This window comes from Dicentrarchus labrax, unplaced genomic scaffold (genome assembly GCF_905237075.1).
Source record: "Dicentrarchus labrax unplaced genomic scaffold, dlabrax2021, whole genome shotgun sequence".
Taxonomy (NCBI): Eukaryota; Metazoa; Chordata; class Actinopteri; family Moronidae; genus Dicentrarchus; species Dicentrarchus labrax.
In genome coordinates, this window is record NW_026136703.1 from 2,378,768 (window position 1) to 2,397,602 (window position 18,835).

Sequence of the window (18,835 nt, forward strand, 5' to 3'; positions counted from 1 at the left end):
GCACCATAGAGGGCACTTGATCTCATTTTCTCCATTGGGAGGGAACCTGATCACATTACCCTAAAGGGCACATTTTGCTGTGTTTTTCCCAACATGGGGGTACAGTGACACCAGCCATTGATAGTGTAAAAACAGACACCTCTACCTTGCTATCAGATGACTCCCTATAGAGGTGTTCCAGCTCCACAGTCTAATTAAGGAATGTAGGACTGATGCGATGGAGGTGTGTGAAATCAGCTGGAAGCCAAATAAACCTGTCTTTATCTGTAAAAAGTGGTAAAGCTGTTCTCGATACCTGTAGTGTCATGTGAGGAGCTCATCATAATGCTGCTCTCTCTCACCTGTCATTGCCCTATTAGTTTCCTCTCACAGTTTCTACCTCTAATTGACAGCTTAATTACTGAGACTGTCCCCAGCAGGAAGCAGCAACATTGTTCATTTGGTCAAGCACAAACACTAAGTTGCTTTTCCTGACAAACCATGTGAATAATGTTTATAATGTGTTGTAGCACAGTGAAATCCTTTTGTGCCTGGCTTTGCCACCAGAAACTGCGGTTTTCTTTGTCTCCTAGCAACAGTCAACATTGGTCTATTTCACCATGATGACCATCACCTGTCCATAACCCTTACTATAGAGGTTACAGATCAGAAAACACTCCAATGAAACTCTGGATTAACCGGCCCAGTTTGAGGTCTTCTTTTTGCATTTTCATTCACAAATTAAGAGAATTATGTAATGGTTTCCCCTTAAGAATTTACAAAAACCCTAGATGTAATGAAAATGTTTTTGGTTATTTTCAAAATTGCCCTTTAGTAATTTAAAGCTGCAGTAGGTAACTTTAATGATATTAGCTGAAACTTTCACTATATCCTGACACAGAGAGATAATGAGACAGATAATCTGTGAAACAATCAGGTTCCTCTGATGTTGGCTCTGATTGGTTGTTTTCATTCAGGTCTGGTGGATTCTTGCAAATGTCAGAAGAAGAGCTAATAGAATAAAAGAAACACTCAATGATAAAAAAGGGCTCCCTTAAAGTAAAAGGTTGGGAACCAGTGCCCTTCCAGTGGACAAAACATGGTGCTAATCCTCTCTCTGACTGAGCTGTTTCACCATTAATACATTACAACAAAAAAAGGCAAATAAAGGTTATTAAAGGAGCAGCATAAAAAGAGAAACGCACTATATGAAAAAAAAAGCAGGTTTTTCAGCGTTTTCACCGACTGCAGTTGTGTTCTGGAAGGTTTTTGAGCCTGGTGGGTTTGGTTTCCACTCAGTTTCAATTCAGAGCACACAATGCCAACCTGAATCAACAGCTTGTGCAACGTGTAAACACAAAACATGAACATTATAGTTAACAATAGGAACCCTTAAACACATATTTAACACAGTGTGCATGGCTGAATCCAGCTGGAAAAAAATTGAACTCACTCTATCATTTCTGCAAACTGCTGACAGTGATTGAACATTTCCTTTCTTCATTCTTTATATTTACCTGTTTGTAATTCAACAACAGTAACAACAAGTGTTATCACAGCATCTACACTACCTGTCGCTGTCTGATTGTCAGCTGCATGCTCCCAGGGTTATTTTACTAGAATGTGCTTAACTAGAGATGAGAGATCTCTCACAGTAGGCTATCTAAACATTTAGAAATATTCTATATTATATGTCTGTTTGATTTTCAGTTTCCAAGTCATAATTGCAGCTTCAATGTTGACATGAATGCTGCTTATATGTTGGGAACTCATAATTATGACTCCAAAATGAACTTTGCATGAGGTTGAAGATATGCAGAGCAAATATGGTAATTATGGGAGGTCACTGAACTCCATGTGCCAATGAGAATGATATTATACATGTTTAAAGTCCCCTCCAGTCAGAAATCAGTGTTTCTGATGCTGTCCGAAGCTGAAGGATGTTTTCACATTCATCTGTTGAAAGTGGAAAGTTTCTCTGTGCTTATTGAAAATCAGATTTTAATCACAAATAGTTAGGAAGTCAGTCCTGGTCCAGTATGCAACTTGTACAGTGTGATGTAGAAACCTGAAGCCACCAGTGCACATCCACTGAGAATGGACTTTAAGTAGGAGACATCTTGTGTCCAGCAGGAACACTTTACAAATCAACAATATTTGCATGTTGATAGATTCTGCAAGTTTTAATGAGGTAGGAGGAATAGACAACTTTTTCAGGATTTTAAATTGGAAATTGTACTTTTTTGCAGGAAAAACATATCAGACACACATTATTGTTCCAAGCAGACTGGTTTTATATATGTCTTTATACATGCCTGGAGGGGATCTTTAATATTTTATTAGGTAGCGCACTTCTGCGTCTCCAAATTCTGAGTGTATATTTACACTCTTATGTAGTGCCCTCAAAATTTCTCCTTATCTCATTTATTAGTTACACACACAGCAGCACAACATCATCACTTCATTTCAGGGGAGCGTGAAGCCAAATTCCCCCCAAACATAGTCCCTCTCTTCCCCCTAGTGGCCTCCTGTCTTGCCATGCAAATGATTTTGGTTTTATTTGTGCAGTTTTTGAGATATCCATTGGCGTGGGTGGAGAAGAGCCGAGGACAGGAACATATCTCAAAAACTAAATGTACATTGTTCAAATAACTTCTAGAGTGTCCAGAAATATTTAGGGACCGAGCTAGCGACCGCTGGAGGTCCCTATTGTTTTTGCTCGATTTCTTCTTCTTACCTATTATTTTTAGCCCCATTTGACTGCATTTTTGCCCCCCTGAACATATATGGAAACTCAATTTTATTTGGCAAAGTTGTCAGGCCTGGTGAAAATGGGGATATTCTATGCGTCGCTTTCAGGTTGGCCATTAGGTGGCGCTACTATCATAAAAAATGCGTTTAGGCTAATAACTTCTGCAAAGTTTGTCGCACATTCAAAAACCTTGTATCCACGCGTTTGGTGAATAGAGCTGAATCTCCCCATGTAAGCCCCACCACTTCCGCCTAAAAAAATTTTTTCTAGAGCGCGAAATGTCCATAAACTACTTTTCCGTGTTCCTCCCATGCGCTTTGTCCGATTCGCACAAAATTTTTCACGTAGCATCTGGGGACCGCCCTAATAAAAAAGTAATTCAAAGAATTTTGACATTAACACTTCCTGTGGATTTTTCGTCAAAAAAGGACCATTTCTCCACATTGCTATGTCCGATTGTCACCAAACTTGGGTCCATAGTTATTCATGTCTTTCTTAGGCATTGTGCACAGTTTCAGGTCATCGCCACTGGGTGGCGCGCTTTAAAATGAAGAAGTTTATATCTCTGCAACGGCACATGTGATTAAAATGAAACTTGGTACGCTCCCTGAGGCTCACTTAAAAGGGACAAAAAAAATACGCCACTAGGTGGCGCTCTTTTGGCATAATAAATCCCTGTGCGGAGACCGTAATAGTTATGAATATGAAATTCACAGGGCACGTGTAGAGTGGTGCCTGAAGCTCACATACCAAAAATCGTGTTTGTCATGTTTGTAGCGCCCCCTACAGGATAAAAAAAAGCAGCCCCGGCGCCACGTTTCACCGATATGTACGAAACTCGGTAGGCACGTGTAACATGCCGGGACGTACAAAAAAGCCTCTTGAACCCATACCCGAAAACCCCACAGGAAGTTGGCCATTTTCATTGTCATTTTCACTTTCGGCGAACATTTCGCATTGTATTTGAACAAACTCCTCCTAGGGAATTTATCGGATATGCTTCAAAATTTGTGAGTACAGTCAAAAAATGGTTCTGATTAAAAGTTGTGCTATTTGTGCATGTACGTTGAAGGGCGTGTCCGTGGCGTGCCGTCAAAGTTGGCCATTTTGAATTCTGTGCGCATTTTCGGTGAATTTTTCGCCTTGTACTTGAACGAACTCCTCCTAGGGAATTTATCAGATCTACTTCAAAATTGGTCAATACAGTCAAAAAATGGTGCTGATTAAAAGTTGTGCTATTTGTGCATGTACATTAACACTAGAACTACCAGAATTCCATAACTACTAGAACGACCATAGCGGTCATTCTGACCGTTCATACTTTGACGCTCATATGGCCGTACTGAACGTCATTTTCGTCATATCATATCTACATTTTAACCTTCTCTTTAAGTTTTCCAATGAAGTTTTTAATTCCTGTTGTCAAGTTATGACGTCATCACCCTTAAAGAGCATAAAATAAAGATTGCCCCGACAGGGGCTGCCTCTCTGTGTGAGGAAAGTTCTGCGTCAAAAATATTTTTTTTACCGCACTCACCACGTGAATAGACATGCAAAAAAGTTAGGAAACGTCAAAGCTTCTTACCGTTTAGTACAGCCCTGTTTGTAATAAGTTCAATAATCAATACAAAATCTAAAAATAAATTGATCTACAATGTTACGATAGGTTATAATAAATATCAGGACACAAAATTTAAATTTAAATGAATGTGAAAATGTATTTTCCAGCCAAATTGATAAATATTTTCTTATTTTCTTTGTACAATAAAAAACAAATCTTATGATACAATAACTTCTAACATATATACAATAACAAAAACATTTGAATACATTGTAAAAACTTTCAGGGACACGTATGCAACACAATATAGTACACACAAAAACAGGCTCAGAAAAACATGAACATTAGCTAAACAAGAAAACGAACTGCTTTAGAACGATTTGTAATAATGAACAAAATCAGATAAACACGTTTTCCTCCAAGTGGGCTCATTTGAACGGCGCAAACACCCAGCATCATTCACTGACGCTTACGCACAGTCCACACAGGTAAACACCGCCTTTCGTGTGCAGCTTCCACTCACTACTTTGTGACATTTGGCACATGTCTCCTTGGTTTTATTTTTTTTGCAGTTCCTCCTTACTTGGCACTGCCTTCTTCTCTCCATCTGCTGCTGCTCCTGCCCGGGTCCTGGCTCTCGCACCACCAGTTGTGTGGCTTTTGAGCTGATGTGGTCGGAGCGAAGTTCACTCGCCAGTCGTGTGATGAAGTCCCTCCGCGAAACTTTCTCATTTGTGCACTTCTTAAACAATATGTGCGCGTTGATTGCAGCCAGGTCGAGGATGTTATAAAAAACAGCTACTGGCCATCTACGGGAGGGTGCTCTCAGAGTATTTTCTAGCCATTTGATCTAGAACGTCTACTCCTACCTTGGTCTTGTTATAGTACGTGACCGTCTCTGGCTTGCTTTTGTGGCCACTTGTGATGCCAACAGCTGTGTGGACAGTGCTGAGGATGCAGACATTCTTTTTTCTTTTGCACTGATACACGGTCAGTGTTGCATCTCCACTTTTCAGCACCTCTGTGCAGAACAGCGGCCTTTGCGCCTTTACGCACGGGGGGAGCTCTCGTCGGCTCTTGTTTACCGTGCCAACCAAGCTGGTTTTCTTGGCCTGAAGTGCCTTGGCCAGCTCAAATGAAGTAAAGAAATTGTCGGTGGTTACGTTTCTTCCCTTCCCCAGGTATGGCTCGACCATTTTTAGCACCACACTGTCTCCAAGTCGTTGACCTGGCCTCCTCGTCTCGTCTTTGCCCAGATAAGGCACGCCGTTTACCATGTATTTGGTGTCAACATCCGCAGCAAGCCAGAATTTTATTCCGAATTTGTCCGGTTTGTTTGCAATATACTGCATGAAGCTGCACCTTGACTTTGTCGGGAATAGCTGCTCATCCACAGTGATGTCTGCACCGGGCTTGTAGCAGACGATGCAGTTTTGGACAAATCTGTCCCAAACATCACTCATCAAAGCAAACTTGTTGTCTTGCAGGCGTGTGCGTCGAGTTTCCCTTCTGTCGAAACGCAGGAATCTCATTATTTCCTGAAACCTGTTTCGGGACATGGTCTCTTTGAAAAAAGCGCAGCCCCACTCGGCTGACCAAAAGCTCGCTAAGTCCATGCCTTTTCCACCTTGCGCACCACGAATGTAAATTAGACCAATGAAGGCTTTTAGCTCTTCAACTGACATGTCCCATATTTTGTCCTCCTTGACTCGGTGGGCCTCAGCCACGGTGCAGTCCCTGATGTGTTTCAGCATGCCCTCATCCACTAAACACAAAAAGGCTGTAAGAGCATCTTCAATATTGCGCTTGGCGTGCGCTGTGGGGCCTGCCGCTTCTGTTATTACGTTTTGACATTGTCGCCTTCCTCTGTCTTCACCCGACTCTATATAGGCCCACACTGTGCCGTCTTTCGCCGTTTCACGCCTCTCGGCTGAAAGTGGGTTTATTGGGCCAGCTTCCTCATCTCGTGGCGGACTGGATTGTCTTGGCACAGCAGACACATCTGATGGATCAGGATTTTGTACTATTGCCAAAAAAAAAAGAACAGACTAATTACTTTTTAGTTCATGAAATCACAATCTTGTTAGGACTAATATTAGCCCATATGATTTCTACTAGCGTGGCAATATAATATATTAGGCCTACTAATAATACCAATAGAATAATAATAATGAAAAGGTGTGTGCCTGACGTAAAAATGTGAATGAATGGATCGGTCGCCAGGAAAGGTGCGTCTGTAACAGCGGTGGGTGTGTGAGGGGAAAAATAATATGACAACCGTTTTCGATAGCAGATCTGATCAGTATAGCCTACCTTAGATAGTTAGAGACGGATAACTTTACTTTGAAGTACAATTATTATTGATAATAGCCTGGCTAGTCTGCCTCGCAAAGTATCAAGAGAAACATACCTGGAATATTATCCGATGGAACAAGGTCAGTTCCAGGATCGGAGATGTCCAGCCGGCTCTTTTTTCGACGGGGAATGAATTCATTATCTGAATCACTCTCAGAGCTGGATGAACTGTCCAGGGACCAAGAGACATCGCTGTCCCTATCCGTACCTGCTCCTCCATCAGAGTCCTCATCGTCGAGCCTCCGAAGCATGGCCAAAGCCTCTGTGGCTGTCATTGTTCTTCTTGATGACATTTTGTTAGCTCAAATGTATAACTTATAGGGTTGGAATAGCATAAACAAAGAAGACAAATCGTTGCTATGCAACGGGGACGCTCATTACCAATGGCGGGAAATGTAGCGGACTTAAATATGATATCTATAATGCGTGCGGTCAAAATGACCGCCATGGTCATTCTAGGTAGAAATAGTCAGAACTGTTTTGTGTTTTGTGATTTTAATAAAATAACAGTGTCAGAATAAAATATATATCCATATTTAGGAAAAGTCAGAGTCCTACAGCCACATTGATTTTAGTTTAACAAAGTTATTACACTGTAAAATTTAAAAACGGTCAAAATGACTGCCTTGGTAGTTCTAGTGTTAAAGGGTGTGTCCGTGGCGTGGCATCAAAGTCAGCCATTTTGATTTTTTTTGTCATTTTCTGTGATTTTTCGTGTTGTATTTGAGCGAACTCCTCCTAGGGAATTTATCGGATCTACTTCAAAATTGGTCAGTACTGTCAAAAAATGGTGCTGATTAAAAGTTGTGCTATTTGAGACTGTACGTTGAACGGCGTGTCTGTGGCGTGAGGTCAAAGTTGGCCACTTTGAATTCTGCGGTCATACAAACTGATTGAAAAGTTGAGCTATTTGTGACTGTACGTCAAACCGCCTGCCAGTGACAACTTGTCGATTTCAGCAGATTCGCCATAAAATAATACTCATAACTTCAGTGTGCAGTGTCCAATCTCTAATAAACTTAATACATTCTGAAACAGTTTTGCCCTGAACACGTCCTCATAACTTCAGCGTACGTGGTCCAATCTCAATGAAACTTCACGTGTTTGATAACACTCTCCCCTTGAACATGTCTACATGACAATATTAAGATATAGTGATAGCGCCACCTACTGGAAACAGGAAGTAAACGCTGCGTGGCAATTTTGAGCTGATTTACTTGAAAGTTTTGTACCGCACGTGTAATGATGGCACGTGACGCGGCCGCAGCACGCCCCGAGTTGCGTGGAGTGTGAGGTCCCGCCCAACGCTGCTTGCAGCTTTAATTTGTTTATGTTTCTACATTTAGAAATCTTTTGAATCACTATGAAAAAAACAAAACAAAAAAAAATTTTAGTATTTTTTTATTTATGACTCAATTTCAGTACTTTATCCAATTATGATGGTCTATTAACTTACATAACATTTTAGCTTAGGTTGCACAGATTTTAGGATATTAATCATTACTTTCAAGATACTAAAGGAATGACATGTCAATAATCAAAAATAGCAATGTGGACCGTTTCTGTTGCAGAGTTCAAAGTTACACGGACAGACAGACAGACAAGATAGGCCTTATACACTGTAATGAAAAAACAACAACAAAAAATGGGATAAATGATATGGGTACAGGGTAGTCTGTTGTATAGGATTCGTGTGTGTGTGTGTGTGTGTGTGTGTGTGTGTGTTGGGTGCTGAGGAGCAGCAAGGGGGAGTGATGTATAAGCTGAGAAATAGAAAAAAAGGAGGAAAAAAGGCAGACTGACAAGGTAGAGAGCAAAAAAGGAAGAGCTCTTTTCATTTCCCTTTTCAACTAATTCCTTGTCTTCTTGAGGCAATGGTTACCTTTCCTTAGCCGCCCCCAGCCATGGAAAGGAAGCTGGCTGTTGGAGGGCAAAACCCGTTTACCCTGAATGAACAGCTCCTAGACCCAGTGGGATGTGAGGAAATGAGCAGTGGGTTTTTTTTTCTTCTTTCTTCCCACCACCCAATCTTGTTTCTCTTTTATACCCTCTCCCTCCCTTTTATAAATAAAATGTATAATAGTGGAAAAAGAGGAGTAGAGGAAAGAAAGGAATGGAAATAGAATTGGAAACTCTTAAGTTAAACTGCCTGTAAGGCAAAAGAAGCCTATTAAGTATGTATGATGGTAAGACATTATATAAAATACATAATACAGAGAATTGTGTTAAAAGTTGCTAAAATGTATTAAATCAGAAAACTAATTTTTAAACAATATTGACAGGAAATAATTCAAAATTCATCCAAATTGTTTGTTTTACACTTCCTGCAGTTATTGTGCTCACAGTTTTGGTTCATTGTACAGTTTATCAGTTGTTCTCCACTGTTATTGTTATTATTGAATAACAAATATATCCACAAAATATGTCAGTGTACTCAATGATACAAAATAGCTTCCACTGATTTAAACAATCCAGGTTTCCAGGAAAAGAATCAGGGGCCAACATCATATATCGGAGTTGGACTAAATTAGAGAGCGTCTTATATTGGGAGTAAATTAAGAAAATTCATCCATCCGTCCAATCCCTGTTAGTCCAAACTACCTTAAGTATCAGCTCTCCTCTGAGGTCCTTGCTGTGTCCCTGACTCTGAGGCCAGGCACTCAAATGTGAATTAAACTGGACCATTTATAAATGCATGCTGTAGCTTACCTCCTACAGCTCATAATGAAAGGCGGGTGAAGCAAAGACTGACAGGTAAATGGAGATCTTCACCTTCACACACAGCCTGCTCAACCTTCTCTGGATTAAAAGGTTAAAAGAAAGCAAAGGCCCCATCAAGTGCATGAAAGCTACTTCCAAGCCAGAACAAGTGAGTGACCTATATCTGTCAGACATGATGAGTGGCCAGTCAACTCTCCAATTCTGTTTCATATAGAAGAAAAAAAACAACATTTGCAAGCTAACAGCCTGCTGTGCAACAGACCAGGAGGCTACTGTGGGCTTCACTTTTTAACAATCCCCAACGAAACAGAACAAACACAGACACAAACAACAAGTACTGTGTATCAAAGCCTGATGTATCTAATTCCTCTGTGCCATAGATCAGTGGGTCTCAAAGTTTTTTGCATTAATGTACCCCCTTTGAAATATTTTTTGCAGGGGTGTGTCCACTCCACACCGTCTTCCATATGAAACTAGATGACCTAATGCATCTATTGGTACTAACCACCATGCTAGCTTATTGGGAAGAGGGCTAAATAACACTCCAAAGTTAGGCTAAAGTTTGCCGATGTAAAAACTGGCACGGCCATTTTCAAGGTGGTCCCATCACCTCTGACCTCAAGATATGTGAATGAAAATAGGTGTGTAAGAAAATATTGTATTGCGATATTTTGTTTTGTGATATTGCATTGATTCTGAAACACTACATTACTACAACATTTAGATAGCAGTGTTGTTAATAGAACCTGAGGGATATGATGTTGGATGTTACTGCGATAACACATCCAACTGTTCTGGTTGCATAAAAAAGTTAACTTTTTTAACTCAGATTTTATGCATATGTTGGTGTGTTCTTTACACTATGACAGTTTTCCTGTCATTACAAAAAATAAAACCCATGTATTGCCTTACTAGCAATATCAAATCATAACCCCTGTATCGTGATATGTATTGTACTTTGTTGCAGTATTTCAGGGCAGATTCTTGTTGTTGGAATCTAGGAACAATACGAGGTACAATACAGCGCTGCACAGTCAGTGTCTGATTAATACAGAAAAACACTTAAATGCTTAATTTCAAATGTTTTGAATCCATCACTGAATTCATGTAAACAATTTTTTGTCATCATGCAATAACACAAAGATGGCATTGAAGCGGCATTGAACTGTCTTTTTGATTAATTGCACTTACACTGCATTAAGAAACATTCATTGATCGTTGTCAATCTTGGTGACAGGGAGGCAACTGCAGCTGACAGTTTACAGCACCTTGCAGCAGTTTAATTGCACTGAAAATAGTAATTTCAAACTTACATTTAAATTCTTTTTAAATTGATTATTTATTAGGGGTACACACAGCCCCATTTGAGAAACACTGTCATTGAACTCCATTGTTATCCAAAAACACATCAATGAGCCACTGTTGCACTGGGTATAGCACCCACACACACACACACACACACACACACACAGTTTATTTTGACTCTATCCAACATATGCCGTCCTGCTGCCAGAAATGCTCACTACAGCTCCAAATGTGGAGTAATCCGCCCCTGAAAATAGTTCCCAACAATTCCCTCCAGTTAAAAACAAAAACACATTGGCTGTTTTAGGAAATTACTGAGCCTTTTTAAAAAATATGTCTTCTGAAGGAAATAATGGGTTTGGGGTAATGCCACAGGCCTGATTATCCATTTCAGTTTGGACTTTACAGTGATAAGGGCCTACTCTGGGTTCCTGTGCAAGACAGGGCCTTAAAATTAGGTTAAGCTTCTTAACAATCTCACCACAAGGTATATTTATTAGTTGTTCTGGAGCTTTTGGTCTCCATCAACAGCGTGGTTTGCCAAATTTTTATGCAATTGTGATTTTGTTTCTGAGGACTTTTTGGCCATGTTGGCTTTAAAGCTGAAGTTCAAAGTTCAGTCTTTTATTCAACGTGTATTTATACAGCATAAGAAACAGGAACAGCATTGTGTTAAAATATATTTAATAAATACATATAAATTACATATCAAACAGTGAACTGAACTGATGTCTTTGATCACACAGCAGGCGATGTTCAGCATGAGTAAGGTGCACAGTGTCAGTTTGTTTGAGAATTTAGATTCCACCATGACGAGCTGTTGGCACGGTTGAAAAAACAATGTTACTTATGCAGTATAACAATGCTAATTATATAGTATAACAATGTTAATTATACGGTATAGCCCTGTGAGTTAATTAAAATAACCTGGGACATAGAAAACTACATGTGTATCCTCTATAAAGTCCTTAGACCAATAAAAACACACTGCAGCAAACTTTGGTTTTACAGTACAAACATTAACAATACAAACCATACAACTGACATTCTGAAACACATACATACATTTTGTTCAGGATTATTAAACTTTCATATGGCCTGTCATCCTGTTTGTAGCTCCCAAAATTCTCAATAAAACAAGTATAGCTGTCACATTTCCGTGTGAATTTGAGAACCTTTGTGTTCACAGAGGGAGCACCAAAAGGGTGGAAGTGGTGATATAAAGAAGCAGTGTCAGTCTGTCTGTAAGTGGGAAAAGCAGGCACTTTTAGTGGACGTCCTTTGACCGGCACATTTGTCCCCAAGCATTGGATAACGTTACACAGCAGCCATAGCAGACTTTTTTTAAATACTGCAATTATTAATAAAATACTAAAACATGTCAAACAATTGAATATTTCTGTCTTTAGGATTGTGTATGTAGGATTCAGTGGCATCTATCTTTACTGGATATGATTAATCTTTCTTTATTATCAGGATATGTACCACAGTCCTTTAAAGTAGCTGTAATTAAACCCCTTCTTAAAAAGCCCACTCTTGACCCAGGGGTTTTAGCCAACTATAGACCGATCTCTAACCTCCCCTTCCTCTCTAAGATTCTGGAGAAAGTAGTCGCCAAAGAGTTGTGTGACTTTCTACAAAACAATAGTTTATTTGTGGATCTACAGTCAGGAGTCCATCATAGCACAGAGACAGCTCTGGTTAAAGTTAATAATGACCTTCTGATTGCTTCTGACAATGGACTTGTCTTTGTACTTGTATTATTAGATCTTAGTGGTGCATTTGACACCATTGACCATGATATTCTTTTACAGAGACTTGAGGATCAAATTGGCATTAAAGGAACCGCACTAAGCTGGTTTAAGTCATATTTATCAGATCATTCGCAGTTTGTACATGTTAACGATGAATCTTCAATAAATACTACAGTTGGTCATGGAGTTCCACAAGGTTCTGTACTTGGACCAATACTATTTACTTTATATATGCTCCCTTTAGGCAACATTATTAGGAATCACTCCATTAACTTTCACTGTTATGTAGATGATACGCAGTTATATCTATCGATCAAGCCTGATGAAATTAATCAATTATCTAAATTACAAACATGTCTTAAGGACATAAAATCCTGACAATTTTCTGATGTTAAACTCAGAAAAAAACGAAATTCTTGTTCTTGGCCCCAAAAACCTTAGAGACTCACTGTCTAAAGATATAGTTACTCTAGATGGCATTACCTTGGCCTCTAGCACCACTGTCAGGAATCTTGGAGTTATCTTTGATCAGGATTTGTCATTTAATTCCCACATAAAGCAGACCTCTAGGACTGCCTTCTTTCATTTACGTAATATTACAAAAATTAGACACATCCTATCACAGACAGATGCAGAAAAACTAATCCATGCATTTGTTACTTCAAGGCTAGATTACTGCAACTCTTTATTATCAGGTTGCCCCAATAAGTCCATTAAAACGCTCCAATTAATTCAGAACGCTGCAGCACGAGTACTGACAGGAACTAGAAAAAGAGATCACATCTCTCCTGTACTAGCTTCTCTGCATTGGCTCCCTGTAAAATGTAGAATAAAATTTAAAATCCTCCTCCTCATCTATAAAGCTCTTCATGGTCAGGCCCCTTCATATCTTAAAGAGCTCATAGTACCCTATTACCACTCTAGAACACTACGTTCTCTGAATGCAGGGCTACTTGTGATTCCTATAGTCTCTAAAAGTAGAACAGGAGCCAGAGCCTTCAGTTACCAAGCTCCTCTCCTGTGGAACCAGCTTCCAGTTGTGATTCAGGAGGCAGACACCCTCACCACATTCAAAAGTAGGCTTAAGACAGTCCTCTTTGATAAAGCTTATAGTTAGGGCTGGATCAGGTGAGTCCTGAACCATCCCTTAGTTATGCTGCTATAGGCCTAGACTATCGGGGGATTTCCCATGATGCACTGAGCTCCTGTCTGCCTCTCGCTCTCTTTCTGCACACATTCATGTCCCATTAATGCATGTTACTAACTCCACTTCTTCCCCGGAGTTCTTGTGCTTTCTCGTCTCGCAGGTTCTCATGGATCTGGGTGGAGCCTCCTACCATGGTCCCGCTTGACTACAATTGCCAATATCACTGATATTAGTGTTATTAATATTTTTGCTGTTATTATAGCTATGGTTACTGTTGTTGCTGTTGTCACTGCTCATTGTCCCTCATCGTTGCTGTTGTCATGTTCATCATCATCAGTTGCTACTATTAGTGTAGTTGTTGCTACTGTTGTTGCTGTGTACCTGTCTGTCTGTCTGTCTATCTGTCTATCTCTCTCTCTCTCCCTCACCCCAACTGGTCGAGACAGACGACCACCCACCTAGAGCCGAAGGGTCTGTCCTAGGTTTCTGCCTTTTAACAGGCAGTTTTTCCTTGCCCTTGTCGCCAAGGTCTTGCTCATGGTGGTACTGTTGGGTCTCTGTAAATAATGTTATAAAGAGTTCGGTCTAGACCTGCTCTATTTGAAAAGTGTCCGGAGATAACTTCTGTTATGAATTGGCGCTATACAAATAAAATTGAATTGAATTGAATTTAATTGAATCTATCAGTGTAGCTGCAGATTGCAACTCTCTTTTTTCACCCTCCCTTCCAAATGTAAGGGAGAAACTAAATTGACCATAAAATACGCAGAAAACGGCCCTGTCTAGAGCCAGTGTTTGGTTTGTCCCTCCTGGGCTACTGTAGTAACATGGTGGCTCAACATGGCGGACTCCATGGAAGGGACCCACAGTGTCTGTAGATAAAAACGATTCATTCTAAGGTAACAAAAACAATGATTCCTATATTCACTAATGAAAACATACCTGTTAGTATTATATTCCATTTCTGACAATAGATCCTCCTAAATGTTACACACTGGACCTGATACCCAGAATATTCAGTATCCCTGATATCATTATCACCAATGTCCACAAATCCCCCAAAAATCAATGCTTCAGAACTTTTAAGAACTATTTTAGTCTTCCTCAGTATCCAAGTAATCCAGTACCAGTGGTCTAAACATCTATGGGTACACTGCAAACAGAGACTGCTAATAGCTAATTTTGCATATCTTTAATGGTGCCATTTGTGCCAATCATAAACAAACTTTAAAAAAACTGGGCTCAAAACAGAATACCAGTATCTACCTGTGGCTCACATTACAACAACACATTTTGTGAGCTCTTGCTCCCCTAATGGCTTTAATGTTGTCACACTGGTTCCAAACCATTTTTGATTTCCTCCTTTTTCACACAAAAGTCAAAATTCAAACTGAGCTGAAAATCAATAAAATAGAAGGACAAGCAGCTTTAACAAACAATGGCGCTGCTCTGGACAGGATTTAAATTGTAAGAGGACCAGCAAGTTTGCAGAAAAACAATAGGAAATTGCAGCTCTAATTATTACTGGGGTGGTGGATTACCCACATACGCAATCCAGATTAAAATCACTAAGGAGCACAGGTTATGTTAAAATCAGACCACCTGTCCTAGCGACATCCAGTCCAAATGGGGCTTGAGTCAATTTACGTTAATTTGTATAATTCAAGGATTTAACCTGCCCATAATGCCTCTATGAAGGATTTAAACAGTGTTGGGAAGGTACTACCATACAGGAGCCCTACAGATGAAAGAAACACAAATAGACAGTATATAAAGATGGACGACGTGTCTCCACTTCTTCCCACTGTACAAAATTGAAGCCAAAGCATGGATTGGATAATTTTTTGGATCAGTAAAAAAATCCGAATAGATAGATTCTTTATGGTCCTTCAAGGAGCTTTGTTGCCACAGTCTGTACATAGCCTTGCATAAAGACATAGATACATATATACATAAAATATAAATAATATCTATATTACATAATATATAAAATACATACATAGTATACTATAATTTCATATAAGAGATTATTATACATGATACAGTATAATAACACTACACATTTTTAAATCAATCACTCCTCTAATCATTGAGCTTCAGAGTAAAACGCAGTCTGCATCTATCTTGGCGATCTTTACACTGCTCCACATTGAGATTTTGAGAATTATTACTAGCGGCAGTAGAATGTAGGGTTAAATTTCATCCGTGGTTCACATGCGTGCCCAACCATGCAGGGCTGTATGGATCACAGATCAACTACGACCCGTTGTACTACTAATAAGTAATTAAAACAACCTTATAAACACTTGAACATACATCACTGTGAAAAACAATATTTAAAATGACAGAAACTGTCTTTGGGAAATATTTATTTGATGAGTCCTTTTGTTTTTTGGTTTTTTTACCCATGCCCATCTGCTAACATGAAGGGGGCGGGCTTTATCGCCTATGCTGCAACCAGCCACCAGAGGGCAATAGCTATGTTCTGGCTTCACTTTTGGCAAGCTGTCATGTTGTCCATCTTTATATACACTCTATGCTAACACAGTATATGCTGCAGTGCATGTAGCACTGCTCTCCACAGACCATCTCTCAGATCACTCAGGAGTGATTTGGTGTCTAAAGGTGACCCACGCAGCCTCATGGTAGTACAGGCAGGCACAGGAGTCATTTTATAGTCACATGTTCCCTACATGGATGGAATCATGTGGTCCATGACCTCTCTCTCTCAACAGACATCTATTTAACCATTTGCTGTTCCTTCAGTCTGCATTCAACTATGCTGAGCTCTGCATCCTCACTGCATCACATGAGCACAGTCACACCGCCAAACAAAAATATATACAGTATTGTTGCAATAAATGGTTAAAACCTAGTGTTCTGCCTGAAATACAGAAACTGCTGTCTGTCACAAAATATCAAATAAAGCAACACAGTAGCCGTGTTTCCAGCAATGAATTATGATGCACATTTTTAAGTATCAGCATTATAGTAGTTTGATGGAAACAGTAAACTTTGAAAGAGATTGTTTTTGTCTTTCTCAATAATTTGGATTAATTCTAATGGGAGATTAAAACACGATGCACACAGATTTGATGGAACCTTACTCACATTAATTCATAAACTATAAAACAATATTTCTTTTTTACTGTCCACTGACACCCTTTTAATTACATCATCTTGCTGCGCCCTCTTTTTCTGGTTTTCCGACTGGAGAATTGACGCCACCTACTGCTTATCTCAATGAACCGACTCCTAATAATCGCTTAACAGTAGTGGATGGAAACAAGCATTCATTTGCATTTTCTTGTTATTTATTCGAAATTTGGTTATATTTAGATGCAAACATGCCAACTGATTTTTGATAACACATCACTACAGGACTGCCCATGTTTCTTACACTGACGAGTGCATTTTTTCTGTGGCATGTTCAGTGAAGCACAAACAGTTTCTCAAATCACATACATCTCTTAATGTTAAGGTAATGCAATACGTTATTTTAACTCAAAAACACACAACACAAAGTCAATTGTTTAATTTTAAGTAACAATAACTTAGTTTTGTAGGTTACAGCAACATTATTGATTAACTGCTTCTTACTAGGTATTTTGTTTTCACAGTACAAATAAAAATTAAGTCATTGTCACTTAAAATTACTAAAGCTACTTAATCAAGAATGTTCCTTTAACTTACAAAACTGAGTTTGTTTTACTTAAAACTTTTCAGTTTCAACAATTTTTTATTTGTTAAATGGACTTATCTGGATTTATTGTGTGTTGTGTGCTTATTAAGGGTATCTGTAATGATTGATCAAGACCCCCCAGTTTTGCGATGAGCTTTCTGTTTTCATTCTAAGCAGATTGCCCCCGCCTGCTACTGAGAATAAAATCAATGAATTTTCTATTCTTCTTTTGGAGCCTACTTGAAAAAAACCTGTTGTCTAGTACATTTATTCAGCCTGGTGATAGACTGTTTGTCCTCTTTGCTGCTAACAGACAACTGCTTCTGAGGACAGAGACGGCAGGGCACTGAGGACGGAGCTGATGTGGATTGAACAGACTGAACAATACCACGTAAGATAAAAAAACGTAATGTGTTCTTTTTGAATGACGAAAGCGTCTGCTGGATTCAGGGTGCCACATTTGGCTGCCTGATGTGATACCATCAGTCCTCAGTGAGGGTTGCTGAGCGTGCCATTGGTCATAGAGAGTTTGCTCCACCTCCTCTGACTGAGGAGTTTTCGGTTTTGTTGAACTTTTACTCGAACGTCAAAAACCTCCTGGATGGCATTCTTGAAACAGTGGAAGTTGTAGTCAATCAGTCCTGTAAGGGACAGACAGGAAACATAGTTAAGCACACAGAGACCTATTACAGGAACTATCCCTGGTATAGTGCTTGCTATAGTGCAGTAACAGGACATTTTTTTGACAATACCATATAACATTATAAAACAACAATAATAAAACCAACAGGAAAAAATATATATGTAGCAAAAATAAACATTTAAGAGCTGAAAAGGTGGAATTACCACTAACGCCATAATAAAAAAACATGTTTAAAAAATACCCACTGAGTTAGCTTCTAAGATCGAGATGGAGGGTATTCCACAGTTTAGGCAATAAAAAACTGAAAGCAGCCGTAGCAGATTTTTAGTTTGAACTTCTAAAAAAACGGCAGAGGAAGATCTGAGAGCTGTTAATAAATAATAAAAGGCAGACACTGATAAAAGAAGGTGCAAAACAAAGAATTGTTCCACCCTAACTTGAAAACCTGGAACCTGGAAGAAGCAAATGGTTGCACTATGGGTAATACAGTAGCCCTTTTCTGTACACATGTGCTGGCTTGGCTTGACTAGGTTTGATTCACTGCATAAGCACAGATTTGCATCTCTGCTGGAAAGTGTGTCTTTACAGGCAGAGAGAGCAGCGATGGTCGAGGGAGCTCAAGACTGAATGAAGAGAGGGAGCGACGTTAGCGAGAGCAAAGCAGTGAATAAATAAAATGTTATTTTCTGATTGTTTCATGGTGGTTACATTCTAAAGCTCAAATAAATGTGGACACCTTCCTCCCTGAGATATGCAGGCCGCTAACTATCTATTATTTATTATTCCTATTTAACACATTTAATTTCCTATATTATTATTCTTCACAATAAAAAGTCTCTTGTGTATATTATTTAAAAGGTAATTTAAAAAACATGACTCCTATAAAGCTGAAAGCAAACATTAGGGCAGTGAAATGAAGCAGATTTCTGAAAGAAC

At 39.3% G+C, this 18,835-nt stretch overlaps 1 protein-coding gene and 1 long non-coding RNA gene across 4 annotated transcripts in view; one reads left to right on the plus strand and one right to left on the minus strand.

The window, feature by feature from the left end:
* LOC127354537 (uncharacterized) overlaps positions 1–14,243 on the plus strand; it is a 520,620-nt gene extending 506,377 nt beyond the window's left edge. Inside the window, exon 2 of the long non-coding RNA XR_007881575.1 lies at positions 14,057–14,243. This is a non-coding gene — a long non-coding RNA (uncharacterized LOC127354537). The remainder of the gene's footprint in view (positions 1–14,056) is intronic.
* Positions 11,341–18,835, minus strand: part of rragd (ras-related GTP binding D) — a 40,524-nt gene continuing 33,029 nt past the window's right edge. For all 3 annotated transcript variants that reach the window (XM_051384090.1, XM_051384112.1, XM_051384121.1), the window contains one exon: positions 11,341–17,897. In XM_051384090.1, the coding sequence (XP_051240050.1) occupies positions 17,746–17,897 (152 nt within the window). In that variant the 3' untranslated portion in view covers positions 11,341–17,745. The remainder of the gene's footprint in view (positions 17,898–18,835) is intronic.